Here is a 27,320-nt window from a genome sequence, read left to right as displayed (position 1 = left end):
GTGTGTTCAATTTTAAGCTGAAATAAAGAAGCAAAACCACCTCACAGAGGCCAAAGGCAAACCTTTATGCCAAGACCCCCATCCCGGGCTTAGGAACACCCTTCCCCAACATCTGAGGGTCCACTGAGGCTGAAGAGGACCCAGTTATCCCAACAAGTGGAGATACCCATGCCCACCCTGCTGGCCGGTGGCACTGCTGTGGCTCCAGGCAGTGGTGGGCACAGTCTTTGGTCCCGCCCCTCCTCTCTTCTGTGTTTTCTCCACCCTGATGGCATTCTGGCTGCTCAGGGCCTGTCCCCTAGCTGGCCCTGCCCGTAGTGTGCAAACTCAACTCAGTTAACCGTAAGAAAGACTGCTCTAGGAGGGAGCTCTTGGCAAGAGGTCCAGGGGTTATTAAACACCAGGCAGATCAATAATTCAAGCCTCATGGAAGATGTGATCCTACCAGTGCAGTGAAAACAGCCCTGCCTGCCTGGAGAAGCCACGGGGGTCCCCATGACCTTTAACCTACATCCCACAGGCCTTGGGCACCCTCACTGCCTCCAGACCAGGATGGCCTGCTTGACAGTCCAGGTTCAAATCCCAGCTCTGCTCCTGCCTTGATACAGCTTCCTGGGACCCTGCTTCTCCATGAAGTAGGGCTGGCACCCACCATTTCCTGCAGATTTGAGGGTCAGAAACAACGTGTGAACAACGGGGGTGCTGGTTCACACCCATGAAGGGGCTCTGGGGTGTCTGTGTAAGCCAAAAGGGCCAAGAGAATACGCCCCTTGAAAGGGAGACAACTCCTCACAAGGGGTATGAGCCCCGCCCCTCACCACCCATGGCCTCTAACCCTGCCCCTGCAGTTCCCTCAGCCTTGACCCTGACCCCACACTAACCCTAACCCACCCCTACCCCTGACCCTGACCCTGGCATTAACCCTGCGGTGGCTCAGGCGTGGCGCAGCCTTGATCCCCGTGGCAGGATGAGCTCTTCCACTCCAGTGGCCCAACAGCCCCGGAATTTCTGATCCCCTCCCCTGAGCCCCAGCTAAGGCTTCTGCTCCTGCACCTCACACAGCCCACAGAATGATGGAAGCCAGCGGTGGGCCCTGCCAAGACAGGGGCTCACCATCCTGGGAGGGGCCTCGGCACTCCTGGTGGACCACAACGGCCCCCTAAGGTCTGCAGTCTCGTCACTCGGGCTTTGGAGCTCGGCCCCTTAACTATGCAGGCCTCGCATGAGGTCCCCAAAGCACAGGGATCTAGGTGGGGCCAGCCTGAGCGCTGACCTGCGTGGTCCTGAGCAAGTCGCTGCCCCCGGATCAGGAAGACGTCTGTGTGGGGCTGCAGTGACCTGTCCACTTGCTCACAGGCCCAGGGGCAGGAGAGGCTGGCTGCCACCCTCTGCCTGGGCCTCTGGACCTCCAGAAGGGGATGGGCACATACGCTGGGGGGGGGGGGGTCCTGAGGAAACGGGGACCTGATGAGGGGCTTCAGTGGGAGATGTCTTTCCATCCCTCACCGTGTGTTCCAGGCCATGGACAGCCAGCTGGATGGTCCCTGCCACTCCAGAACAAGGGGTGCCCTGTGAACCAGGCAGCAGGCGGCAACCAGGAAGGGACTCTGGTGGGAAGGACAGGGCTCCTGGAGGGGACAAGAGAACCAGGGGCCCATTGTGGCCATTTCCCAGCAGTCAAGGCCTGGGGGCGGAGGCAGGGCGATGGGTGCAGGCAGGACACAGATGGGTGCTCCCTGAGAGGCTGGTGTTGAGCTACCCAGGGGGGCAGGGGCACCAAGACACGGTGCGCCTCGCCCGGCCAACTGGCCCTCACAGCCGACTTGAGCAGGAGGCTGGCGTCCACCTCACTTTGCTGCACACTGCACCCTGTGAGGGGTCCCGGGGGCTGCGGGACTTCTGGGGAGCTCGCACTGTAACCCCCACAGTCGTACGGTCCACCCTCTGGGATGAAAGCGAGGAGACCAAGGCGTGGGAAGCCAGATGCTCAAGTGGCCAAGCAGAGCAGGGACAGGGCCCGCCCGCCCTGGAGACCACCCGCGAGCTGGTGTCACCGCAGGGGCCAGGGACTGGCTCCAGGCTGTCAGCAGGCCATGGGCGGTATCCCCCATCCCTCCCTGAGCTCCCCCGAGCACCGGGGAGCTCACTGTGCTGAGTCACTGGGAGGAGGAGGCCTGTGGTCGGGGCAGGAAGGTTGGGCAAGCCTCGCCCTCCCTCCCTGTGGGCTGCAGGGAAGCTCAGAGCTGGGCTCACAGCCCGCCCCACTCCCTCGGCCCCTTCACTGGCCCCTTGCCAAGGCCTGGCTGCAGCCTCCAGCCGTCCATCTGGCCTAGCGAAGGCCACGGGCAAGGTGGTCAGAGACACCCATCCTCCACCTCAGGAGGGCTTTCCGGGGCACCCTGTGCCAGGCAGGGCTGGGTTATGACCTCTGTCCCCTGGGCCGGGATGCTCCAAGTTGAGACTGCGGGGAGGGTTGGTGGGGAGCTGTGACTACGGGGGCCTCCCGGGGGGGTGGCCCAAGTGAGCCGAGCTTGGTCCCTGGAGAGCAAAATCAGGTAACAAGGTGGGCCCCACCTGGGTCACCCCTCACAGGTACGCAGAGACCCGGGGGTGTAAGGTCAGGAGAGGCAGCTGAAGCAAAGTCAGGTGCAGAGTATGTGGGTAGGACTAAGTTACCTGGGCATCAGGCAGCCCGCCCGAGCGGGTGAGACCTGTGCAGTGGCCGAGGAGGACTGGCAGAGACCCGTACCGGGGCTGGTTTGGGAGGCCCCCTCTGGGGACGGGCCACGGGGGCGGAGAGGAGGCTGGACAGTGCGCGGAGGTGCTGTTTTCCCCATCATTTCTCCCTCACTTGCATTCACGTAGTGCCTGCTCTGTTCCAGGCACTGTTCCAGGCACCCAGGTGGGCAAAGGCTCTCCCAGGCTTGGGGGTCCACCACCCAGGGCATGACGAACTGCAGGAGTTGCTGGGGCCTGGATGTGGAGCGAGGAAAAGAGAGGACCCGGAGGGAGGCCCGCAGTTGAGAGTTCTGCTTGGGCCCAGGGCGTTGAGGGATCCTCAGGGAGCCTGAGCTGCAAGGTGTCTTGGGGTCACCCACATGAGGATGGTCTTAAGGGCCCTGAGAGTGGATGAGGCCACTCCCCAGATAGAACGGATGGAGAGGAGAAGAGGGGTCCTGGAGGCCCGGGGCTGAGAAATGGCCACTGCATTTGGGCATTGGGGCCAGAGGCCTGGACAGGAGCATGGGGCAGCGAGCAGGCACCTGGGCAGCATCGGTTCAGCCAGCCTCCTCCGTGGTCCCCGACTGTGATGGGGTGCTGCGCCTCACCCGACAGCGGGTGCAGGTGCAGGTGCAGGTGCAGTTCGGCTACCCTCAGGCCGCCAGGGGAACAGGCCACTGCCAGCAGAGGTCGTGCAGTCGCCAGCTCTGTTCCAGGCACCAGTCTGAGGAGGCCGCCTGTGCGTCCAAGCACAGGTGAACTGGAGCAAGAGAGAGGGAAAGGATGAGGGGGAACTGGAGCCAAAGGGCCTGGGGCAGCAGGTGGGGGCAGGGAAAGCCCAAACCCTAGGGACCAGCCCTATCCGGCCTCCAGGCCAAAAGGCTGAGCTGAGAGGGGAGGGTGGTGCCTCCCACCCACCAGCCCACCTGACCAGCCCGCTCCTTGGGAGAGAGGAGTCCCTCTGATGGCAGGGCCAGCCCCACAGAGCCAGTGGCCTTCACTGCAGCCCAGGCTCCAGACATCCCATGCCCTTTGTGCTGGGGAGGCTGCTCCTGCACCGGCACCCAGGCAAGCCTGCCCCCCGCTCCACACCCACCATGAGGCCCTGGCCAGTGATCTGCCCACAGAGGCGAGTGTGCTGCCGGGGACAAGGGGCTGGGGCGGGGCTCTGCTGCCCCCCAGGAATAGGAAGAAGAGAGCCTCAGGGCAGCCTCTGGACCCAAAGGGAGGCCCCTTCCCAGCAGTGTCTACTCCAGTTTAAACTCCAGAGCAGGCTTATTTTTCACTCGTTTTTGTAATTATGGAAGTAACAGCCCAGCAGGTGATGCTCTCTGACAACAGGACCCCCACGTGCAAAGAGCGAAGCCTGGTTCCCTCTCACACGTGCACAGAAACCGACTCAAAACTCAGCCACCAACACAAAGAGCCAAAGCCAGAAGTTCTTAGAGGCAGACACAGGGCTAGACCTTCACGGCAATGGAGTATTAGATGCAATACCAAAAGCACAGCAACCAAGAAGCGAAGAGGAAACTTCCCTGCATTAAAGGACAGTGTAAGAGAGTGAAAAGATAGCTCACACAACAGGAGGAGCGTGTATCTGACAAGGGTCCAGAATATATAAAGAGTTCTAAAAACTCAAGCAAAACAGACAGTCCCATTTAAAAAATGGTATGGGACTTGAATGCACATTCTCCCGAAGAAGATGTACAAATGGCCAATCAGCTCATGAGAAGATGCTCATTGTCCTCAGCCTGAAGGGAAATGCAGCGGGGAGGGTACAGCTCATGGGAGAGTGCTTGCCTAACGTGCACAAGGTCTTGGGTTCAAACCCCAGCACCTCCATTAAAAATAAATAAGTAGAAAAAATAATAAAAAAGTATCTCCCCTCCAAAATAAATAAATAAATAAATAACAGAAAATTTTAAAAAAGGAAGGGACACACAAACCGGAACCACAGAAAGATACCACCTCGCACCTACTGGATGGCTTCGAGTTTCGAAAAATGGAAACCAACAAGTGTTGGCAAGGGTGTGGAGGAACAGGACCGCTCACACATTGCTGGTGGGAAGGGAGAACATGGTGCCACTGGAAAACAGAAGTTTGGCGGTTCCTCAAAAAATTCCACATACAGAATTATCACGTGACCCAGCAATTCCACTCCCAGGTGTAAACCCAAGAGAAATGAAGATGTCTGTCCCCACAGAAACTGCACAGGAAGTGTTCCCAGACAGCAGCACGACCCACAGCCTCCAAGAGGTGAGAGGACCCAAATGTCCAAGGCAGAAGAGCAGGCGACCACAGGTCAGACGTTACTTGGTCATAAAGCAGGGTGACGGGATATGGACCACAGTGGGGGGTGAACCTCGGAAACGCTGGCTGAGTGAAAGCAGCCAGACACAAGGCCACGTCCGCTGTGGCTCCCCTTGTGGGGTGTACCGGGGATGGGCAGCTCCATCGCCGTGGTACAGGTTAGCGGTTCCCGGAGGGAGGGGCACGGGAAATGGGGAGTGATGACTCAGTGAGCACGGGCTGGTTTCGTAGGTGATGAAAAGTTTTCGCAATTGGAGAGCTGGTGTTTGCACAACGTTGTGAGTATGCTGAATGCAACTGAGTTGTATACTTTATGTGTTTCTTGTATGTTACGTGAATATCATCTCAACTAGGGGAAGAAACGAGTCAACAAATAGATATTCCCTGCAGGAAACTGGGAAATTCTAGAAAAGCGTAAGGGGGAAAGTGAATATAGCCCTCCCCGATCCCTCCTGGGGTGTGTGCCTCTGTCTCTCCAGAGTCCTGTGTGTATTTCTAAAAGCAAAAATGTGAGCTACTTTGACTCGACTCTGCGCAGTGCTTTCCACTCCTTCAGAAGCATGACTGGCTGGGTAAACCGAGGGGGACCACAGCATCCTCCATCCTTCCGGCTGATCTCAGTGGCCGAAGTTAGCAGAACTGTCACATCTGAAGCCCCAGGGCCCAGTGAAGGGACCGCAGGACAGGCCAGGAGAAGGGGTGAAGGGTCAGCCCTGTGGCTGCATCCTACAGTTCAACACCAGGGCTGAGCAGCTGGCCTGCGGGGCTGGGGGTGCCTGCACAGCCCTCAGGCCACAGCATCGAGTCCACTCACCCACTGAGACACACCTGGAAAGGGCACCGCCTGGAGACTTGCGGGCTGGGGGTGGGGAGGGAGGAGTGGCCGCCCCCACCCCGGCCCACGCGGGCCCACTGGCCCACCAGGGGGGTGGGTGGTTGTGGCCCTGACATCAATTCTGGTCTGCCTCCAGCCGGCCAGCCCCGTCCCCTTCCTTCCTTCCTTCCAGGGTCTAGGGTCTGCAGCCTCAGGGGCCTCCAAATCTTTTCATCTTCCTTCCAAAGGTGGAGCCAAATTCCCTACTTCTTGCGTGTGGGTTGGACAGAGTGCCTTTAACCAGTAGGAAGCCACCGGCCTGATGAAGCTGGACTTCTGGGACCGGGTCTGCGAAGGCTCCCTGGCTGTCTTGGTCCGTCACTCTGGGGAGGCCAGCTGCCGAGTGCGAGGGCACTCAGCAGGCCGACCGAGAGGCCTCTGAGCAGTGGAACTGAGGCCCCCACCCACAGCCAAGGGAGGGAGCCGTCCTAGAAGCAGGTTCTCCCAGGACCCCGACTGCCCAGCTCAGCCACCCCCAGACGCCTGATGCTCAGACCTCAGCAAATAATAAATGCTTGTTTTTTACGCTGCTAGGTTTTGGGGGTGATTTCTTATGCAGCAATAGAGAACACATGCAGCTTTTGTCCTGGGGCTGAGGGGGGACCCAACACCAGGCACCTTATCTTATGTTGGGGCCTCTCCCAGAGCCGAGGCTCCACACCCACAGATGGGGAGGGGCAGGATATTCCAACACCAGGGTTTTGACAGAGGCCTGCAGGAGGGAAGTCAGGGCTAAGCACTGGGCACCACGCCTGGGATCCTCACACGGGCTCCCTGGCCTCTCCTGGGAACAGGGCACAGCACGTGCAAAGGCACGGAGGCCTGGAGGAGATCAGACAGGAGAGTCTCAGGAGCCTCTCGGCCTGGTGGGCCTGCACCCAGGTCTCCACCTCCCCCAGCAGTGCAGTCCACACTTGGCCAGGCCAGCGGCTCCTCCCTGCGCCCCACATCCTGCCTCTGCCCACCTTGCCCTGTGCCTCCCCACATCTCAGCTTGAGTCTTGCCTGCCCCCTTCCCCTCCCCCCCAGGCCCATTTCCTCACCTGAGGCGGGTAGGGAGGCAAAGAGCTCCCGAGGGCATCACGGTGGGGGGGGGGGGTAGTGCCCCAGGGCGAGGCTGCCTATCCTCAGAGCCTGTGTCCTAAGATGTTCCTCACTGGTCCTGCAGGTGCCCCACCCTCAACACCCTCCCTACCCATCCAAGCAGCGCTCAGCTGAGGACAGGGGTGGGTGGGGTGAAGGGCGGCTTCGGGCTGAAGCTGGGCAGATGGATATGGGTGCAGGAGGGGTGGGTGGGTGCGTCCACATGGGAGCCCCAGCCTGGGCCTGACCCATCTGGCAGGATGATGGGGTGGGAGGGGGACGCCCCTAACAGGTGAGCTTTCCAACCCTCCCCAGGGCGGTCAGGAGGGCGTCAGCGCCCACTTCACAGACAGGAGACAGAGGCTAGAGATCTCAGGGTGGGGCAGGGCAGCCTGCACATCTCCCTCTCTACTGGGCTCCTTCACCCACCTTGGCCATTTGCACATCTGCCCAGCCGGCCCCACTGACCTCGGGCTCTGAACGTTCCGGCGGCAGTAGCGACCCTGCTCAGTTCTGTCTCTCAGAGCCACGGGTGAGGTTGCTCGGCACCCAGGGGGGCTGCCCCCTGCCGGCCCCAGTCCCCCATGCTGGGCCGGGGCTCCTAAGCTCCCAGGTGGGCCCCTCCCTCCAGGGCAGCTGCAGGGTCAGGAGGCGTGGACAGCTGGGCCAGGCCCTCTTGTGACCAGCCTTGGCCTGAGGAGCCGCGGCCAGCCAGGGTCCCTAGGGGAAAAACGACTGGCCATCAGAGAGATCGCCCCCCAGGGCCCAAGCCAGGCCCCAGCTCACACTCCCCCCAAGTCACCCCAACCCCCACCAACACCCCGACCTCACACACAGACACCCCAGCCCCACCCACACCCTCACCCCCGTGCCCAGCACCAGCCCTGGGGGTCGAGGGCCGGTGAGTCCAGCTGGGCCGGGCAGGGGTCTGGGCTCTGCAGCCTGCTTCTGCCTCTGCTCACAGCCTGGGCCAGTCGAGTGGTTACTGTGTTTATTTTTCTGGAGCCTGAGCTGATTCGAGGAAAAGGAAAAGCTGAGGGGGAGGGGGAGGGGAGGGAGAGTGGCCTAGTTGGGGGAGGGGCCTGTGTCCCGCTGGCCTCAGTCATCCGGAAAGACAGCCTCCCCACCCTGAGTCTGTGGTGTGGCCCCAGGTATGGCTGTGACAGTCCCGCCTCCAGGTCACTAAGGAGGGCAGGGGCAGGAGCCAGGACCCCAGGGCAAGCAGCCCTGGCAGGGCCAGAATCTCCATCCTGACTTGACTTTCTTCAAGCGACCTGGCCTGTGCGGACCCCGATTCTGAGCCTGGGGTGGTGGCAGCCCTGGCTGGGTGGCACGGGCAGCTTACGGCAGGATGGATACCCTGGCTGGGGCCTGGACTCCAGTGGGGCGGTGTCCAAGTCTCATGGGTGGGGCCTCTGCCTGGCTCCATCAGGCCCCCGGAGGTCCCCTGGCGCCCGAGATCTGGTCCTGAGTAGGAGCAGAAGACCTGTCCCCCGACCGCCCTGGGGGGGCTGCTGCCAAGACCCTCAGAAGTCTCTCCAGGTTTCCAAGAACATTTTCAGGAGGAGCCTGGCTCCCATCCTCCATCTGGGTGGAAAATGGAGATCGGATGTGGACAGGTGGCGGGACAGGTGGACATCCTGGCTCCACACCCATCCTCTCCTCTTGGGAAGGGCGGAGCCCAGGCCCCTCCCCAGGAGCTGTGCTGGTTGGGGACGGGGAGCACGTTCCAGGGCCTGGTGCGACCTACAGCTGTGGCTTGGAACAACTGGAGGAATAGGAGTTCAGGAGATGGAGGGGAGGACGGGACAGGTGGGGGCACCTGGCAGGGGTGCGGTGGGCCTCGGGGGAGGGTGGGGCCAGGAGCAGGTTGGGTCACAAGGGAGAGTGTCTGGTCCCACCTCCCCTGGGATGGCTACACCTCCCTGGGCCACCCATCCTCTTCCCTTTCAGAAAAGGGCAGCCCGGGTTGGGGACTGGCCCAGGGCCACCATGGGGGACCAGGCATCGGAATCAGATCCAGGGTGGGTGCCCCTGGTCTTCCTCGCCCCTCCCCTGCTCCGAGGAATTGCACCCACTCCTTCCCGCTATGCTCTGGGCTCCTGGTCCTGGAAAGTGGACTGAAGCTCCTGGGGGAGTTGGGGGCTGGGGGCTCAGAGCCCCTCTGGAAGGCCTCAGGGCATGGAGGCATCCTGGCCCTCCCCTGCAGAGCCCTGGTCCAGGGGAGCCCTGGGGTGGGAGACTTCCTCTATCAGCAGGTCGGTTACACTGCAGGCTTCACTCTGCCACTCTGCTCTGGTCTTTCTCCACACCCCGGCAAAGTACTGGAACAGCCTACTGGGAGTGGGGGTGGCTGGAAAGACGATGCCTGATCAGTCTGCTCTCTGTGTCCCTGGGAGCGGGGAGCCCCCACTTCAGTTCCGGGTGGGACCCACACCCACAGAAGGCTATGCCTGAGGGGCTGTCCTCTCCCTCCTCTGGGCTCCTGCAGGACCACAGTGTGCCTGGCTAACCCCCAGCCCTCCTTCAGGACTCCTCCCCTTCTTGGGGGACAGTGGTGGACCCCAGGCATCCCCTTAGATCGCTAAGCTCAGAGAAGACCCAGCCCTGGTCTGAAGGACACCAGGAGGCGCAGGAAGACAGCCACCCCACGTCTGCCTCTCCTGGTGGGCTGCTCTGAGCCCTTTCATTTTGGGGTGGGGTTGGGGCAGGAGTGGTGGGTCAGAGGCCCAGGGTGGCACAGCTCCTACTCACAGGGAAACTTGCATCTCTGGGGTGAGGGATGCCAGCTCCCAAGCCTCCCGCAGATGGCTAGGTGGTGGCAGGAAGGACCTGCTCAGGGCAGGGTGTACATGTAAATGATCTGAGGCCGGGGAGGCTAGGCGCCGCCCCCAGAGGCCCTGAGCACCACCGCAGGTGAGGGGTGCCCTCCTGCAGCTCCGCCCTGCTCCCCCTCAGATGCCCTCCCGTGCTAGCACACCCCCACCTCTGGGAAGCCAGTGAGTGCCACTGGTGCAGGCAGTTGGGGTACCATCTGAAGCTGGGCTGAATCTTCCTTCCCAAGGGTCCCTTCCGATACCCAGGGTCCAGGCAACTCCGTGGGCTTCACCCTGGAGCCCTCCACTGAGCTGCTGCTGGCGGCTCGGGCTGCATCTCTCACTTCCTCACGTGTGTGTGCTAGTGTGGCGACATTTTTAGAGTTTGGGGTGAGGATGGTTGGGCTCCAGGCAGGGGCAGGGGCCAGACCCCACCCAGCCTCTGTCAGTGCCTGGGGGTGGCTGGCGTCTCCCAGCATCTGAAAGAACGAACAGGAGGCCTCAGTGGACTTGGTGTCCCAGAAGGGCTGGTCAGATGGTGAACTCTGGGCCAGGAGGCCAGCTCTGCCACCCTGCCCACCTCTCTTTACTGTGCCAAGGGGGTGGGCTGCCCCACAGACTCCTGGAGGCAGTAACCCCCCGGGGACGCTCACTCTGTCACCCCATCCTGGATGAGCTGGGGTCTTTGTGATAAAGCCTCGAGTCACCAATGCCTGGCCTCCTGTAGTCCCAGGAGACTTGGGTGTCATTTCAAAGTTGGTGACGTGGGAAGCGGTCCTGTAGCTCCATGGCTGCTACCAAGTGGTGTCCTAGGCCCAGGCCACCTATGGCCACACTCCACAGCACCTCCCCAAACCTCAGTTCTTTCCATGTTGCAGATGAGAAAAAGCACAATGTTTGAAGCACTGTGCCCGGCTGGTACTAGCCCTGATCAATGTTCCCTTAGGTGAGGGTCTGGGGCTGTGGGTGTGGGGAGCAGCCTTGGGGCGCAGCTGGGCCAGCCAGGTTCTGGGAGCGTGAGGGGAAGGGCAGCGACTGTATCTGGCTCTAAAGAGTGCGGAGCCACAGAGGGAAACGGAAGTCAGAGACGATGACGGTCTTGCCCAAGATCACCCAGGCAGCGCGGGGGGTGGGGGGCAGGCGCTGCTCTCCTACCTGGGAGAAGCCGCCGCCGCCCGCGCCCTGGAGGAAGCCAAGGTTTCGGATGGGGGCGCTGATCCTAGGGGGCGAGAGAGGCCTGCTGACCCCAGAGCTGAGGAGGGAGGCGGAAACCCCGCAGGGTCCGCGGACACTTCCACGGCGTGGGGTGCGGCTGTGTGCGCACCCCCACCTGTCGGAGGGCTCTGCCCGGGCGTGGGAGGCGAGGGAGTCACTGTCCCGGAGGACGCGGGACCCGGTTGCGCTCCTATCAATCCGGGGCAGAGGGAGGCGAGCGCGCAAAGAGTGGGAGATGGAGGGGCTGGAGGGGCCGCGCGCCCAGGCTCCCAGCGCAGCATCAGGGGCTGGCGAGGTCGGGGGCGGGTCTGAGGGCGCGGGGGCGCTGGGCTGGCAGGGCGAGAAGGCACAGCTCCCGCCGGGGTCCGCGCCGTCGGGGAGCGCTGGGGCGCCACTCCGGCGGGGTCCGGGCGGGGCGGACAGGGGCGGCGCCAGGCAGCGGTGACGTGCACAGGGGGACGTGACTCGCGAGCGACCGGAGCCCTGAGTCGCCCCCGGCTCGGCGCCCGGCAGCGAGGAGGGCAGAGGCCGGCGGCGGCGCAGCGGCGGCAGGTAGGCGCGGCCCGGATGCTCGGCGGGCCGGGGGCTGGGACCTGCGAGCCGCCGGGGCGCTGGGTGTGCTCCCGGCGTGGGGACGGCCCCCGGGTCCGCGCTTTTGCTCCTCGCCTCTTCCCATCCTGGGCTGGGGGCGCTCCGGGCACAGACGAGCCCCCCCGACCCCCGGCGGCCCCCGGTAAGGGGCCTGGGAAGCTAGCCGCACCCCTTCATGCCCTCGGATCCGGGCCGGACCGGGCCGGTCCGGGCCGCACGACCTCGACTTCCCCGCCTCGCCCGGGGGCCTCTCCGTCGGATGACCCTCGGGGGCTGGGCTCTGGCCAGCAGGTAGCTCCGCCGGAGGCCAAGCCGGGTCCCGGGTATAAATAGCTTGGTCCTGCGGCTAGCGGTGGGGGCGCGCCGGCTATATTTGGTGGGGCTAACGCCCGGGCCAAGCCCCCTTACCGAAGGAGCGAGGAGCACGTGCGCTCCGGGCCCAGCGGCGCCGAGGTGGTGGTGCCCAACGGCGGTCCTCTCCCTCACCTCCTCCCGGTTCTCACCGTTGTCCTAAACATTAATCCACACACGCCCTCGGGCAACGGCTTCCGGTCCAGACAGGGAGGCGGGGAGTCCCCTCCCCGGGATCAGACTGGACTCCCCGAGCTCGCCTTACTTCCATCCCAGGCCCATAGCCCTGGGCAAACGAGTTGGGGGCCTCAGGGGCCTTGGTTTACTCACCTGAAAAGTGGGCTGACAGCTCACCTAGCTGGGTGCTGCACCAGGCCTGAGGTCGGCAGGCATGGGAGTGGAAGGGAGGCAGTCGGGGTCTTGGCCACTTGCGGGGGGGTGCCTGGAGTCTGGGTGAGGGATGAACAGAGTGCTTCTCTGTCCAGACGCACTGAGCTGCACATCCAGAGGGGCCTGGGCTGCCCGAATGATTCTGCGATGACTGTGGCCAGGCTGAGTGGTCTGAGGGACAGCAGATGACAGCTGGACCCACTGCCTCAGGCAACCCAGGCCACAGGCGCTTCTCCAAAGCCAAGAGCAGGGGTGAGTGGCGGGTGGGTTTAGGGGCCTTTGCCTCATTCTGAAGGCCCACGGGTCTTTGGGGGTCAGGTAGGTGCTAGGAGGACAGGGGCAGATGCAAGAGTGTCCTGGAGGGTGAACTGGGCCCCCGTGGGCCCAGCAATTGAAGAGTTGCTCCCACGGTGGGAAGTCTGCCCCTAAGAGGCCCTGAGGGCATGCGTGGCAGTGCCCAGGAGGGTGTGGAGCCTTCCTGCCCAGCAGTCTGTGGTGAAGGCAGAGCCTGGGGTGGACACTGAGGCCTGGTCCTAAGGCAGGCTCTGAAACAACCCTGTGTGACCTTGGGCAGGGCCTTACCCAGGAGGCAACCTGGCTCTCACCCATTCCAGCTGGATACCTCAGTTTGGAAGGCAGCTACGGGGCAGGGTGGGAGGAGAGTCATGCTCTCCAGGACACTGGCCAGGGAGTGTGTGTGGAGGGCGGCCTGTGGGGTCCCACACACTGGCTGGTGATGTCCCTCTGACAAGGCTGACTTGCTCCAAGGCAGTCCTCACGGTGACCTGGTGGGCTTGAAGGGGCCCAGTGCTGCTCCTTAGAGGTGAGGAGCCTCATAGAGTGACCCTGGGGGCCCTGGCTGGCCCTTCTAGAAGTGGCCAGTGGAGAAGAGGGCTGTGTCTAGCCATCAAGTCATAGCAGGGGCCTCCTGATCAGGCCTCCATGCGCCCAGTACTGGGCCCGGAGGTAAGGGCGGGGCAGGATCAGACAGGGCCTGGGGCTCCCCAGGGCTTTGCGTTGGCCAGTGCAGACCTTCCGACCTCAGTCTCCACCTATGAAATGGGCCAGGCAGGGAAGCGGGTCCCCGAGACCTAGAGTTCTCAGTCAGTGTTTGGAGCCCCGAGGCGCGGCCACCTGGCCCGGCCCCAACGGAGGGAAAATGAAGCGGGCCCGGTCATGGGGGAGCCGCGGGGTCCCCTTCGGCGAGCGGGGATGCCCAGCGCGGCTCCGGGTCTTGCTGACCCCGGCGGCCCCGAGCGTGGAATGTGCGCTCCGGTCAATACGGTAGCCGACGAAGAGGGCGCCTACTCCAGGCAATACGGCGGCGGCTCCTCCCTTGGCGCGGTCACGTCCCCCACGTCCCGCGCACTGCAGGCAGAGGAGCAGGGCCGGGGCGGGGCCCGCGGAGCATCCTCCCTTCCCCTCCGCCGGGCGGGGTCGGCCCGACCCCCACCTGCCCATCCGGAAGCTGGAGCGGGAAGGAGCGGCCTTCCTACTCTCTCCAGCGCGGAGGCGGGGGTAGAGGGTGGAGCCCAAGGTCCCTCCACGTTCCCTACCCGGCCTTCCTGCCTCCCCAGCCACCTCCGCCCACTTGCCCTTGAGGCCCCGTTGGTGGCGTCGGGAGCTGGGGGCCCGGATTTGGCGGGGCTGGCGGGGCTTGCTGACACAGAGACCACCTCTGGGCCTTGGTCTTAGGTCACAGGCCTTGGGGGTGGGGGCTGCAGGGAGTTGAGGAATGGGACAAGGTGGCTACGTGGATGGGCAGCGTCCAGGCCTGGAGGAGGTGGCTTGGGCCCCCTCCTGCCCCTCCTCACTGCTCTCTGAACTTTCTAGAGGAGGAGCTCGGACTCGGTTAGCACAGAGACGCCCCAGAGCCATCCTCCAGTAGCCTCCTCTTGGTCATAACGTGGTGACGGTGGTGCAGAGCGAATGCCTCAGAGCGAGGATTCAGAGCGAGGGGCAGGCCTGGGGCGCAGTGTCCACTTTGGTGAATGAGGCCACTGTTTCCACCCCACCAGCCCCTGCAGGAAGACGCAGCCCACCTGAGAGCTCTCGGGGGCACTGGGCATGCACTAGAGAGCTGCGTGGTCAGTGGAGGTGGGGTGGAGGGCTCAGGCCGGACTTAGCAGGCCTGATCAGGCTTGGGGCAGACCCTCACCCACTGCACCCCTCCCACCTCCCCAGAAAAAGCCCCAGGCACCTCCCTCCAGTCACAGCTCCAAACACAGGTCTGGGCAGGGCTGAGGTGAGCATCTGGAGTCCTGTCCCCTCCTTTGAAGGGGACAGGCACTCTGACCAGAGATGCTTTCTGAGATCTGCTGGCTACCTGCTTGCACAACGGGGTAGTGGGGGAAGGAAGAAGGGTAGCCCTCCTCCTCCCTCCTGTGGGTGCAGCACCCCCTTGCCCGTCAGCCACCCCCATGGGCTTCAGGGGCCTTAGGCCCTGAGGAGCCAGGTGCTAGCCACCTGGGCTGTTTCCCTAGTGCTCAGGTGTGCCTCCCGGGCCTCCTGGTGCGAGGAGAGTCAGGAAGGACCGTGACTGCCCCTTTCCTGCCCCACCCGCCCAGGAGCTGGTCTCCGAGGACTCGAAGTCAGTGAGGTAACTGGCCAGCCGCCCCAGAAGGCACACTGACTACGCCCTGGGGACAGGCCGCAGGGACTAGGGCTGGGGGCTCCCACACTAGACTCCACGCATTCATGGCCTGCTCTGGGGACTGCCAGGCCACAGACCCTGGACCCAGGGTGGGTGAGGGGACTGCTAGTACAGAGGCCTAACAGGGTGCATGCCAGGGTGCGCCAGGGCAGCAGTGGGCCTGTGGCTGCATCAGAGTGGCTGGTGGGGGGACTTCTTGGGAGGTGGTGAGGCCAACAGGACGTAGAGGTCACGGCTCTGAGGTGGGGGTGGGAGAGGTCAGGTTGGGAGCATGGTAGGAGGTTTGCACTAGCCCTCTGGGTGGAGATGGGGGGTGGGGGTGAGGCCGGACACTGTGGGCACCGAGATGGCATTTGAAACCGCGTGAGTGCAGGCAGAGAAGGGGGCACTGGGGAGACGGGTGATGCAGGAGAAGCTGGAGCCTGACCCCAGCTTGGGTGCTCACCCCAAGGGGCCTGAGGGAGCAGCTGGTAGGAGACCCTGATTTGGGAGGGACCTGGTGCACGCTCCTCCTCAGGCCTTCCTCTGCTCGGCTTTCGGCTGCCAGGACTGGGGTGGGGGGGGCAGCCCCTGGAGCCTTACCTGACCCAGAAGCGGGCACGCGCACCCCACCTTCAAGATCAGCTTTCTGAGGCCCAGAGGGCGGGTTATTTCTGGGCTGGGGACGTGGTTTGCGTGCTTCCCTGGGAGAGTAAATGTCACTGAAAGAACAGCCGGCCGGCATGTGCCCACAGATGTGCTGGTGCCACCTCCCTCTGCATCGCACTGAGTCCCCAACCAGCCCGCGGGCGGCTGCTCCTCCCACCCTGGGTTTTCCTGCAACCATCTGACTGTTGGGCAGCCTGTGTCTGAGCCGGCCTCCTCTGCGGGGTGGGCTGGGCTGATGAGGCCACTTTGCTCTGGTGAATCCCAGTCCCTTCCCAACTCCCCCTGCTGGGCGGAATCCCTTTGCCCCAAACCCAGGCCCGTGCCCGCCCGCCCTGCACTCCACCCTCCATCCTCTCTTCCTTGCTTGCCCAACCCCTCCCTCTACTGGCTGAGAAACCTCACTCTGAGGACCGGCTGGTGCCAGGAACCAGGGTGGGCGCATTTCAGTGTGCCTGGCACCCGGGCTGGGGAATTAGCTGGCAGACAGCAGTGTGTGAAGATCCTCTGGGGCCTTCAGGAGCTGGTGGGAGGGATGACCCCGCTGGGCCTTGGTTCAGGCACAGAAGGTGGCCCCCTCCCTGCAGGAGCCTCACGTGGCAGCTACTGGGCCCACACAGGACCGTGGACACGCTGGACCCTCCTGATCTCTGGGCCTGGGCGCCCTCCCAGATGCTAGTTCTCCTGAGGAGCCTGGGGACCTGGCGGGCAGAGAATGGGCCTCAAAGGCTGGGGCACCAGGCACGGCTGCTGCAGCCAGGGAGGTCTCTGGGCGGGCCTCAGGCCTCATCTGTTCTCGGGGTGTCGGAGTTGGGCTGCAGCTGCCTGGCCCACACACTCCCCCCGTGGCGTCCGCGTGGCCGCTTGACTCACCTTAAGTGGTGTTGCTGCGTCACAGTGTGTTCCTGTTCCCAAGTTATACTTACTTTTTTATTAAGTCACCCTGCTGCGCCTGCCTCGGTGCCCCCACCTGGTGAGCCTGGCTGCGGCTGACACTTGCCCACGTGTCCCGTCCCAGGCTCGGGCACGTGGCTGCGCAGTCAAGAGGCTGGGCCCTGGAGGAGCGCCTGGGGTGGGCCACGCTGAAGCTGGGCTCAGGCTGTCCGGGTGCAGAGGAACCCTGTCCTCACTGCAGACTCCTGTTCCAGGTTCTGTGCACCTCCGGTGCAGAAGTGGCCACCCAGGGCTGTGCCAGGTCCCGTGTCCGCACACACAGCTGCAGGCAGCGGGGCTCCCTTGGCTGGGGCATCCCTGTGCACCTTCCAGCCGTGTTCCCAAACAGCTGCCCAGCCCTTGGCCCCAGACGCACCCTCCATTCTGCTCACTGAAGTCCAGGAACCGTCCGAGCACCGGGGCAAAGTGCTTGGAAAGCACTGGGGCCTGGGTGCCGGGAGAAGCAACGGCTTCTCTTGGTTTTCCCGAGAGTGGCCCTGCAGCCCTAGTCCAGCTGGGAACCAGTACAGGCTCTGAAGGTGGACCTCTGGCCCAGCCTGGGGTGGGGGCAGGGCTGCGGTTCTGCTCCGGGGGGCTGGGTCTGCCGTGCCAGCACTCTGATAGCCAGCTGGCTCCTGGGGGTCCTGGCCACCAAATGGTGTCATGGACAGCAGTCACTGCTCGGAGCCCCCTAGAAAGCCCTTAAAAACACCCTCCCCAACACGCCTGCCAAGTCAGAGCCCGGATCCCCAGAGGCCACTGAATCAGGACCCCAGAGAGCGTAGCACCTGTGGCCGGGATGCTGGGGGCAGGCTGGAGGGGGGGGTGATGTGGTGTGTTACTCTCCACATTCTTTTGCCCTCCACACTGAAACTCTGCTCAGACTAGCCAGGCACAGAGGCCCTTGTCCTCACTGCAGACTCCTGTCCCAGGTTCTGTGTGTGCCTCTGATGCAGAAGTGGCCACCCAGGGGGCTGTGCCAGGTCAAGACGGATCCAAGGAAAAGGGGCGGGGGTGGAGCCAGGACCGATTATGAAACCCGGGTGGGCGGGCTGGTAGGAAGGGGGCTGTCGTCGCCACTCGCCCCAGCTCAGAGTTCTCCGGCGTCCGTGCAGGTGGACACTCACACCACAGGATCGGCAGACCCGCGTTTCGGAGAGCTCGTTTGTAGGCCACTGCCAGCAGTGGGAAAAGACAGAGCTTCAGTGGGCCGCGAGCCGCTGGGTCCAAGAAGGCGCGGGCCTCGGGGCAGCTCTCCCCTCCTAGCGCCTGCAGCGAGGAGTCTCTCCTCCGGACAGCTTCTGTCAGGTGAGGTGGGGGACCAGGCCACCAGGCTGATCTCTGACATTGGGGATTTCTAGAGCTATGATCAGAGAGGGTTGAGTGGTCTCTAGATGGAAACATGGCCATAGCATTTCAAGTTACTGTGCCTCAAACGAGCTGAGTCCCTGGGGTTTAAGAGGGAAGTCGGCCCTGGGCCTCGGCGATGGGGTGGGGGCCATGGGCTGGCAGTGGGTGCGGCCAGCTCCCTCTTCCTCTCTGCAGCCTGGGGGCTGGAGTGCTTCGCTCCAGTGGCTGGCTTTCTTGTCAGAGGAGTTATACTCCTGCAGGTGCCTTCTACCTGGGCTGGCCCTGCAGGTCCCTGAACTGCACGGAGGGGAGGCTGGGCCGCTCCCAAAGGAGCTGGGTGGGTAACAACGGTGGGAACAGTCAGGGCCTGCACGCTGGGCGGGGGGCCTCCATCCCCGCTCCCCACCTGCTCCTCCCCGCTGGCAGCCCCCACTCCATCCCCACAGGCATAGCCTGCGTAAGCCTCTTCAGATGCTCACTGTGGTGCCGTGTGATCAGAGTGGGCAGGATGGGAAGCCCTGTCCTCCCTGGGGTGGAGGAGCAAGGCTGGCCACCATCTAGATAGAGGACTCTGGGGACACCAGCCTAGATCGGCCCCAGGTCCCCACCAGGGCAGCTTCATTGCCTGAGGAGCTGCGAGGTGCTGGCCGTGGTGGGACACCAGGTCAGGCTGGAGGCGGGAGCAAGCTGGCTTCTCTGCTGGGGTCTGTGCTCCTCAGGAGGTAATCTGAGCCCTGGCTGAGCCCAAAAAAGCCACTGCCCTTTACAGCCAGCTGCATGGGAGCAGGCCAGGCCTGAGCAGAGGAGGGAGGAGGGAGGAGGGGCCGCAGTTGCTGGTCACCCCAGACCCTCCTGCCCTGTGCCCAGTGCCCAGCACAGGTGAGGCCCAGAGGCAGGGGCAGCTGGCCTGGCTCAGGGCTGAGCTCCTGCTGGGGGCGGAGGCCTGAAGGGAGGGGTGGCCGGCCTTCAGGTGCACCTCTGTCCCTGCAATGCTGGGCTGGCTGGTCCTGACAGCCTGGCTTCCTCTTTCTCAGGGACGCGGAACTTGCCCTCCTGGCCATGGGAGGGGCCGTGGTCGACGAGGGCCCGACAGGCATCAAGGCCCCCGACGGGGGCTGGGGCTGGGCCGTCCTCTGGGGCTGTTTCGTCATCACGGGCTTCTCCTACGCCTTCCCCAAGGCGGTCAGCGTCTTCTTCAAGGAACTCATGCGTGAGTTTGGGATCGGCTACAGCGACTCGGCCTGGATCTCCTCCATCTTGCTGGCCATGTTGTACGGGACAGGTGAGGGCTGCGGCGGCCAGGTGGTCACCTCTGGGGGTCCCCTAAGTTCAGTTCAGAGAGCCTCCCTTGGGCAAAGAGGCCCTGTGGTCGGGGGTTGGCCGGTACATCCCAGGTCTCCAGGGGTGCCTGGAGAGAAGCCACTGAGAGTGCTGTGGTCCCCACTGGGCAGACCGAACACATGCCGAGGCTGTGTGCGGCCCTGTCCAACGGGCTGTGTGTGTCCAGCTGTACTCGGTCCTAGAGGACAGGGGCTCCAGGCCCTGTGCTCTGCAGGTTCTTGCTGTCTGCACAGACTAAGCAGACGCCTCTAGCAAGGAGCTCTCCTTATGAACCGTGCTTTGCTCAGGAGACGTGCGAGTGTGATTCCCACTCTGGGCGCCCGGTGCTCCTGGAGTGTCTGCTGAGCTGGGGGCGGGGGTGCCGGGGAGAGCCTCGGTCTGCTCCTCAGTCGCTGCCACTCCCCCAGGCCCACTGTGCAGCGTGTGTGTGAATCGCTTTGGCTGCCGGCCTGTCATGCTCGCAGGCGGCCTCTTGGCATCCCTGGGCATGGTGGCCGCGTCCTTCTGCGGAAGCATCATCCAGCTCTACCTCACCACTGGCGTCATCACAGGTGAGTGGGGCCGGCAGGAGCAGGGTGGGCCGTGGCGCCTCTGCTGCTCAGTGGTGGCCAGGTGGCGACGATGGCTCGGAAGGATGGGAGCTGGGGGAGGGGGGGCGGCCGTGGGGTGTCCGCACCGGCGCCAGCCTGTCCTCTGTCCCCGTCTCTCTCCGCGGGGCGGGGCGGGTCAGGCCGGGCCTGTGCTGGGAAGAGCGGGGGCCGGGAGGGAAAGGGCACGTGCTCACTGCCCACCGTCCGCCGCCCCCCAGGCTTGGGTCTGGCGCTAAACTTCCAGCCGTCGCTCATCATGCTCAACCGCTACTTCAGCCGGCGGCGCCCCATGGCCAACGGGCTGGCGGCGGCGGGCAGCCCCGTGTTCCTGTGCGCCCTGTCCCCGCTGGGGCAGCTGCTACAGGACCACTACGGCTGGCGGGGTGGCTTCCTTATCCTGGGCGGCCTACTGCTCAACTGCTGTGTGTGCGCTGCACTCATGCGGCCGCTGGAGGCGCCCCGGCCGGCTGCGGGGCCCGCACCCCCGCGGGCCCCCCGGCGGCTGCTGGACCTGAGTGTCTTCAGGGACCGCGGCTTCGTCGTCTACGCGCTGGCTGCCTCCATCATGGTGCTGGGGCTCTTCGTGCCACCAGTGTTCGTAGTGAGCTACGCCAAGGACCTGGGCGTGCCCGACACCCAGGCGGCCTTCCTGCTCACCGTGCTGGGCTTCATCGACATCTTTGCCCGGCCCACCGCTGGCTTCATCGCAGGGCTCAAGAAGGTGCGGCCCTACTCTGTCTACCTCTTCAGCTTTGCCATGTTCTTCAACGGCTTCACCGACCTCACGGGCTCCACGGCGAGAGACTATGGCGGCCTGGTGGTCTTCTGCATCTTCTTCGGCATCTCCTACGGCATGGTGGGGGCCCTGCAGTTCGAGGTGCTCATGGCCATCGTGGGCACCCAGAAGTTCTCCAGCGCCATCGGCCTCGTGCTGCTGCTGGAGGCCATAGCTGTGCTCATCGGGCCCCCGTCGGGAGGTGAGTGCTGGCGGCAGGGTGGGGAGCCAGCTGCCTCCCCTTCCCGGGGCCAGGCTGGGCCCTTGGGGCAGTTCTCTTCCTGAGGAGGGGAGGTGCCATGCGAGGGCCCTCAGCTGGAGGAACCCCCGGACCCCTGCCTGGTCTGGCCAGGCCACCTCGTAGCTCTGCACACCGCCAGCAGGTATCAGGAGGGAACATGGCCTCGCCTACATCCCAGGACCTGCTTCGTCCACCGTGGGAGGGGGTGCCTGGGCCCAAGGCAGGTGCAGGCCTGAGTCGTGGGGACAGGTAATGGCTCCAGGGTGGAGTCCTGGCCCTCCTTTTTGGCTGTCCCCACACACCGGGGATGTTCAGAGCTGAGGCCTGGGCCAGTTTTTGCTACGGTGGGCTTTTATTTTTTTGATGGCTGATAAAATACTGGTGTGGGATTAAGATGGCATGGACTGTGGGACCAGCATGGCCACAGCCCCACCAGGCTTGGTCACTGAGTTTGGGTCTCTCTACCCAGCCCTGTCAGACCCCTACCTTCTACCTGACCCTGGACCTCTGGCTCCTCTCTCCTGGAGGGGTCTGGGGCAAGGGTGGGGAGACACCTGAATCGTCACTGTCCTGGGGTCCTCCTGTGGGGGCCACTGGTGGGGAGGCTGCCATGGTGATGGGCAGCAGGGCCTCGCATGAGGCTCCACCCAAACCCTGGTCAGAGCCACTCTGGTTCAGCCTCTGGGTATGTGCTGCCTGGGGAACGGGGTTGGCGGTGGGGGCAGCCGCCTGAGGGCCCAGCCTGCTCTGGTGGCGCACTAGGGGTAGGGGGTTGGTGGGAGGCTCCAGCCCGGGCTGACCCCGCCCCCTTTGCAGGCAAGCTCCTGGACGCGACGCACGTCTACCAGTACGTGTTTGTGCTGGCGGGGGCCGAGGTGCTGACCTCCTCCCTCGTGCTGGTGCTGGGCAACTTCTTCTGCATTGGGAAGAGGCCCGAGGTGGCCACGGAGGAGGAGCGCCACAAGCCCCCCGAGGATGTGAGGGTGGACTCTCGGGAGGTGGAGCACTTCCTGAAGACGGAGCCTGAGAAGAACGGGGAGGTGGTTCACACCCCGGAGACGAGCGTCTGAGCCGGAGGCCGGCAGGGGTTCAGGGAATCGGACAGAGACCGTCAACGCTCGTATTTATTTCACAAACAGGACTAGCTGGGGTGGGGCCGTCGGCTCGGTGCCGGCTGCCCGGGCAGCGGATCATCGCCTGATCAGTGTTTTTCGGGGGAGGTGGTGGGGTGGGAACGTGTCATTCCGAGGTGGATCTGTGGTGAAGCCAAGCCGCGAGGTTACAAGCCATCTGCCCCAGGGCCCCGCCTGCTGACCCCAGAGGCGCCCGATGCCCACCACTGGGCTCAAGGACCTAGAAACCCGTGCTTCAGAGACAACACGGCTTTAATCAGAGGGTGGGGCCGCTGCAGAGTGGGTGCTCCCCTGACGGGCCCTCCCTGTGTTCCTGTGGCCCCTTCCTGCCCGGGCCTCCACTGTGTGCCCCAGCCCACCCGACTCCGAGTGCCTAGAGGACAAAGCTCCCTCCTTCACGTCTGGAAGCCAGAAAAGCCTGCGTGTGGGAGGAGCTGCCCCGGGAGGAATGTCTTCCAGGAGCTGCAGTTCTGGAGGGGCAGCGAGCGGTCTGGCCACCCACCCCAAATCCCACTTTCTCAACAAACAGCCTGGCTATTTTTACAGAGTGGTTCTGGTCCTTCTCAGCCGTGCAGCTTTGTAAGCCCGGCTGGTCCTGGCCCCGGCCCTGCGGTCCCCGGTCAGCTCAGAGTGGTCACATGGGGCCCCGGCGGCTGGCGGGGAGGCCACACTGCAGGGGTGTGTGCACTTCAGCTGAGACATAGGTGTGATTTCTGCTCCCTGGCGTGTGTGTCTGAAGAAAACCATCTTCCTGCCTTCCACGTATCCGTCCCTCGGTTAGCTGACGGTCGCCCACGTGGTCAGCGCCCGGGGCCGCCGTCTGCCCCATCCTCCCCACCCAGCCCCGCTCAGCCGCGCCCAGGGTACCCACACCCACCTGCCCTCTGGCCATTGGCGGCCTGCGTGGCTGGGGGACCGGTCGGGGCCGCTGGAGCGCCCTCAGTAGGTGGTGCGTCGAGGGCGCTGGGGACGGCAGCGGGCGCCCTGGCGGGCCGCGTGCAGCCGGAGAGACGCCACGTCCCTGCTCCTCTGCAACAAAAAGCAAGCGAGAGCTCACGTCTCGAGCCCACCACGGAGAGGTCGCCCTGCAGGGCTGCTGCCCCGTGAGCTCTTGGGTACCAGGCACCTGCCCGCTGCCCCCTTCACACCCTTTCTGTCCCTCTGTCTCCAAGGCCAGGGCTTGGGCTGTGGGTGGTGCTGGAAGTCACAGGGGTCGAGTGGCAGCCCCGCACCTGCTGACCTCGCCCCATGTAAGGTGGGCCAGGCTGGGCCCCTGGCAGCCGGAGCACAGCCGAGCCGTGAGCACCCCCGCTTGTCAGGTCTCAAAGGGACAACCCCACCTATGGTCTCTGTGACCCCTACCTGAACTGGGGGGAGCAGGGAGAAGGCAAGTGGACGGCCTGCCTGTGCCACCTCCCCAGCGGCCCTCCACTCATCACCCCCGTCCCCTTCTCTCGAGGTGATGAGCTTGGCCTGGCTGCTGCTGGCCGTTGGTTTCCCTGGGTACCCTGGCCCCAGCTGTAGGTGGTGACTGAGCCCGAGGAGCCCACACTGGGGTGCCCCTCATTCTCACCCCAAGCTGCCCCATGCGTCCCCCTGGTTTAAGTGTCCAGGGCCCCCCCAGGCTGGAAGCTGATCTGTGGGGCCTGGGAGGGCGACCAGACAGTCTTATCTGCCTAGTTTCCTGATTCTGGGTGTTTCCAGCTGCGCCCAAGGCAGAGAAAGAAAACTCCTTGTGCTGAGGAAACGGGCGGCCGCAGGCCCCGGGCCCCAAGAGGAGTGGAAGAGTGGTCAGTGCTCTGGGCAAGGGGGACCGGGGGCCATGGACGGGGCCGCCCCTGCCCTTAGACGTTCCGCCAAAGAAGACCCCTCCCCCCAGTGATGCAGACGCCCGGGTCGAGCCCACTCCCACGGGCCCTAGGCCCCTGCCCCTCCCTGGACGGCACACACATACCACCTTAAATCAGAGGTGGGGGGTACATATGAGCCAGGCACCCTGGGCTGCTACCGCCACCCTGGCCAGGCCTGGGGCACTTGCCACACACACATGGAAGGGCCCTGCACTGGGAGAGCCTGGCAGGAGAGCTGACCCTGCCCTCCGTGGCTGCCCAAGGGCTCTGCCAACAACGGTCTGGGAGACAGCATCCAGAACCTTGAGGTTCCCAGGTGACGTGCCCCTGTAACCCTAAACACCCCTACAGGCAGTGGCGCCGAGGGGGGGCTGCTTCCAGAGCTCCCAGCAGAGGGAGGCGGGCAGGACAGGTTGGGGCCAGTCCTCCAATGCAGGGTTTTCCAGGAGGAGCTCCAGGCACCCCTCTCAGTGGGACAGGGCCTGGGGGAGGGTGGGAGGCCGGGACCCAGAGCCCGCAATGTGGGTCACAGGGCTGGGCTCTCCGTGTCAGGAGACTGAGGTGACGAGGGGGCCAGGGAGCAGGACAGGTCGTCTGAGCTGGGTCCAGGTGTCAGCAGGCTGGGGTGACGAGGCCAAACCTCAGGGACCACCTGGCACGGCTACACTGGCCTGGGAGGGACCAAGAGCAAGTCAGCACGGGGGTGGGGGTACGCCTGCCCCCGGGTCTCCAGGGCAGGAGCACACCCACTGGCACGCACACGGCCAGTGTGTTCAGCTCCAGGGATGAGTGGGTGTGGAGCAGAAGTGCTTGGTCAGCACACAGAAGCACATCTGTGACTGAGGTCCCCGGCAAGAGGGATGGACACACCCACAGCCCAGGGCCACACCTCAGGAGGACGCGGGCCCAACCGCCTTCGGGGCATCCGGGGCTCTCAGGGAGGCGGTGTCTCGGGCTTCAACAACTCCGGGGGAGAGGAAAGCAGCGGAAAGTAGCGGCCGTGAGCTCAACAGGTGGACGGACGCTGCCTGTGGGGAAGGGACGGTGCCTGCCAGACCTGAGTCCCTGGGTCCCAGCACGGGCTCACTCGGGAGCCGCCCCATGGGAACCATGTGCCGGCCGCTGCGCTGTTCACTCCCTGGAAAACCTCGGGGACCTGGGGCCGGCCCTTTGTGAAGGTGGGGCCTGTGCGCGGGCTGCGTGGCATCAGCTCTACCACGTCCCCGTCTCACCCACCTGCTCCCAAACAGCTGACCAACCTCACCAAGGGGCTTCAAGAGGGCAGACACGAACGCCAACTCAGAAAATTAGTTTTCACAGTTAATCTACACCCGTCAAAACTCAAGCTGACGAAATAAAGACCACGTGGCAGGGGCGGAGAAGAAAGGCAGAAACCGTCATGAATTTATTATTTACACGGTGGTTAGGTACACAAGTACAGTGGGCGCACAAACGCGCAGGCCCGAGACTGGCCACGGACACACAGGTTGATACAGACAGTTCTCACTCCGCTTCCTGCAGGTCAGGTGGGGAATCAAACATGGGGCTTGTGGGCACCAGCTGTTCACATGTCCACAACCGCACTACTGAGGGCTCAGGGTTGGAGCCCACATCCCAAACGCCATCTGGCAATTTCAGGCAGCAACCTGGATGCTAACACCTCCCCAGGAGGGAAGGTCCCCTCTGCAGAAGGCACTGGGCCACAGTGTAAAAGCCCCCAGCTTGCTCTGACTCACCCAAGTTCCGCCTGCATGCCCAGAAACACAGCCCCACCTGGCCAAACGCCTACACCTGATCACTCACAGCACAGCCAGCCCAGGACTCAGAGAGAAGCGAACAGCTGCATTCTACATGTCAACACAGCAGTCAGGGCCCGCCAGCATCCCGGGGCTGTGACTTTGGGGGCAGGAAGGGAAAACGCAGATGGGGCACCTTTCAGGTCCCTAGCTTCCCACGAATGCCCTGGTGCCAAGTAGCACACGCTGCAGCAGAGTGACAGGAAGCAGCAGGAAGGAGCCTCAGGACACACAGGCTGCACCTCATCTCCTGTCTACTGGCTGCCACCACCTCTGCAAGACCAGGGGGCGTCTCAGGAGAGCTGTTCAGAGGGTCCCTCTGGGAAGACTCAGCCCTGCCCCCTTCTTGACCTCCATGGGGTTCACCTCGTCCCAGCACAGGTCACAGAAGTGTGTGACCCCCTCACCCTCCCGGACAATCAGGTCGTCAGGGTCACCTGCTTCTTGGCACTTCAGAGAGGATTCCCTTGGGCCAGCCAGCCACTCTGGGCAAAGCCAGCATCCAGCAGACGCCCCGGCCCCTGGTTTTGAGCACACAGATGTTAGCACAGATGAAGGGCCAGCCTGCACCGGCAACACTGTCTGTTCAGAAGACTTTCCAGGTTCAAAGGCATCGAGGCAGCCACGGCCAAAACCACCACACATAGCCCGAGGAGGGGCCAGCGTCTCTCAGTCCGCATCCGCTCCCGAGGGTTGGCAACACAGCGCAGTCTTCAGGGCTCCTCGCTGCGTCCGGGAAGATCAGCCCATGGGCAGCGCTGTCTGGAAGCACCCGCTGCACCCGGGGCAGCCGCGCTGTCTGGCCGCTCTCATGACCAACCGTGAGGATCTCGGCGCTTCCGCGGCGAGCAGGCGTCTCAGTTCCCAGTGGGGAAGGGGGAGTGATGGCCAAGACCAAGTGAGTGAGGTCACGAAACAGCACACGACACGCACAGACACACACGTCACTTACACACGTGTGTACACGTGACAGTTTCTGATGAGAAAACCCCTCTCCGCGGCGGACCACACAACACAACACCACGAGACGCGGACCCCGGAGCCCACGTGCTCCACTCCCTGCCTCACTCCTCTACGCGAACTCCACGCCAGCGTCGGCTTCACAATTCTTTAAAGTCAGCATCTTTTTTAAGACCGCAAAAACAGACATGAAAGAAACGATAAAAAGACAGATTTCTTTACACAGATTTAAGCCAATAATTTTTAGCAAAATGATACAAAACTGTCTTAACCAAGTAGAAGGTCGGTGGGTACAGTAGACTCGGCAGGGCCCGGCTGCACCGGAGGGACTGAAAGACTCCTGGGCGGGAGTCTGACTCTCCGCAGCCGCCTCACTCAGCTTCTCGTCCCAGCCCCGCTATCACCGTGTTCCCGGGGGCCTGGTACAGCCCCCAGCGATGGCAGCGCTTGGATTCTGTCTGGTTGGGTGTGTGTTTGGTTCCCCATGGGCGTTGCCGGGTGGGTGGCCTGGAGCTCCCGGTGGTAACGTTCCGGTTCTAGACCGGGGGGGCGTGTCACTAGTAACAGAGGAGATCAGCCATGCATCGTCTGCCCTCACCGCAAAAGGAGAGTTCTCATCGGTGCACGACAGACTGAAGACCACTGGAAGCCACCCGACCGGGAATCTGTCGGAGCCAAAGCACAGGAGGTCAGCGTGAGGCCA

The 27,320-nt window shown here is 63.7% G+C and overlaps 3 protein-coding genes across 10 annotated transcripts in view; 1 reads left to right on the top strand and 2 right to left on the bottom strand.

The window, feature by feature from the left end:
- Positions 1-23: 23 nt before the first annotated feature.
- LOC116669235 (nascent polypeptide-associated complex subunit alpha, muscle-specific form-like) lies at positions 24-14,419 on the bottom strand. Its single transcript, XM_032498233.1, has 12 exons — positions 14,393-14,419; positions 13,485-13,718; positions 11,724-11,955; positions 10,959-11,611; positions 9,974-10,282; positions 8,347-8,574; positions 7,852-7,998; positions 7,456-7,707; positions 3,264-4,806; positions 2,677-2,973; positions 1,507-1,628; positions 24-658 (listed from the first exon to the last, which is right to left on the bottom strand). The coding sequence occupies exons 1-6, from the start codon at positions 14,417-14,419 to the stop codon at positions 8,416-8,418; spliced, it is 1,614 nt and encodes a 537-aa protein (XP_032354124.1). The 3' UTR covers positions 24-658; positions 1,507-1,628; positions 2,677-2,973; positions 3,264-4,806; positions 7,456-7,707; positions 7,852-7,998; positions 8,347-8,415.
- On the top strand, positions 10,930-22,769 carry SLC16A3 (solute carrier family 16 member 3). Of its 5 annotated transcripts, XM_032499151.1 has the most exons (7): positions 11,435-11,570; positions 12,446-12,602; positions 17,697-17,889; positions 18,966-19,213; positions 19,680-19,823; positions 20,081-20,839; positions 21,695-22,554. In XM_032499151.1, the coding sequence occupies exons 4-7, from the start codon at positions 18,991-18,993 to the stop codon at positions 21,946-21,948; spliced, it is 1,380 nt and encodes a 459-aa protein (XP_032355042.1). In that variant the 5' UTR covers positions 11,435-11,570; positions 12,446-12,602; positions 17,697-17,889; positions 18,966-18,990; the 3' UTR covers positions 21,949-22,554. The 5 variants fall into 5 exon arrangements, with proteins under 5 accessions (XP_032355044.1, XP_032355042.1, XP_032355041.1 ...); XM_032499153.1 differs by lacking the exons at positions 11,435-11,570; positions 12,446-12,602 and adding an exon at positions 10,930-11,000 and having other exon boundaries at positions 21,695-22,769; XM_032499150.1 differs by lacking the exon at positions 12,446-12,602 and having other exon boundaries at positions 11,446-11,570.
- The window catches only part of CSNK1D (casein kinase 1 delta), a 33,531-nt gene continuing 27,976 nt past the window's right edge, over positions 21,766-27,320 (bottom strand). The window contains exons 9-10 of one of the 4 annotated variants that reach the window (XM_032499155.1): positions 22,889-23,040; positions 21,766-21,901 (exon numbers count right to left, since the gene is read on the bottom strand). In XM_032499155.1, the coding sequence (XP_032355046.1) occupies positions 22,951-23,040 (90 nt within the window). In that variant the 3' untranslated portion in view covers positions 21,766-21,901; positions 22,889-22,950. Of the gene's footprint in view, positions 21,902-21,984; positions 22,134-22,888; positions 23,041-25,238; positions 27,283-27,320 lie in introns of those variants that run through there. The other 3 variants (XM_032499156.1, XM_032456495.1, XM_032456496.1) reach the window with 3 other exon arrangements.

The sequence above is a fragment of the Camelus ferus genome, chromosome 16 (assembly GCF_009834535.1).
Source record: "Camelus ferus isolate YT-003-E chromosome 16, BCGSAC_Cfer_1.0, whole genome shotgun sequence".
Classification (NCBI taxonomy): Eukaryota; Metazoa; Chordata; class Mammalia; order Artiodactyla; family Camelidae; genus Camelus; species Camelus ferus.
This window is presented reverse-complemented; position numbering and strand designations above follow the sequence as displayed.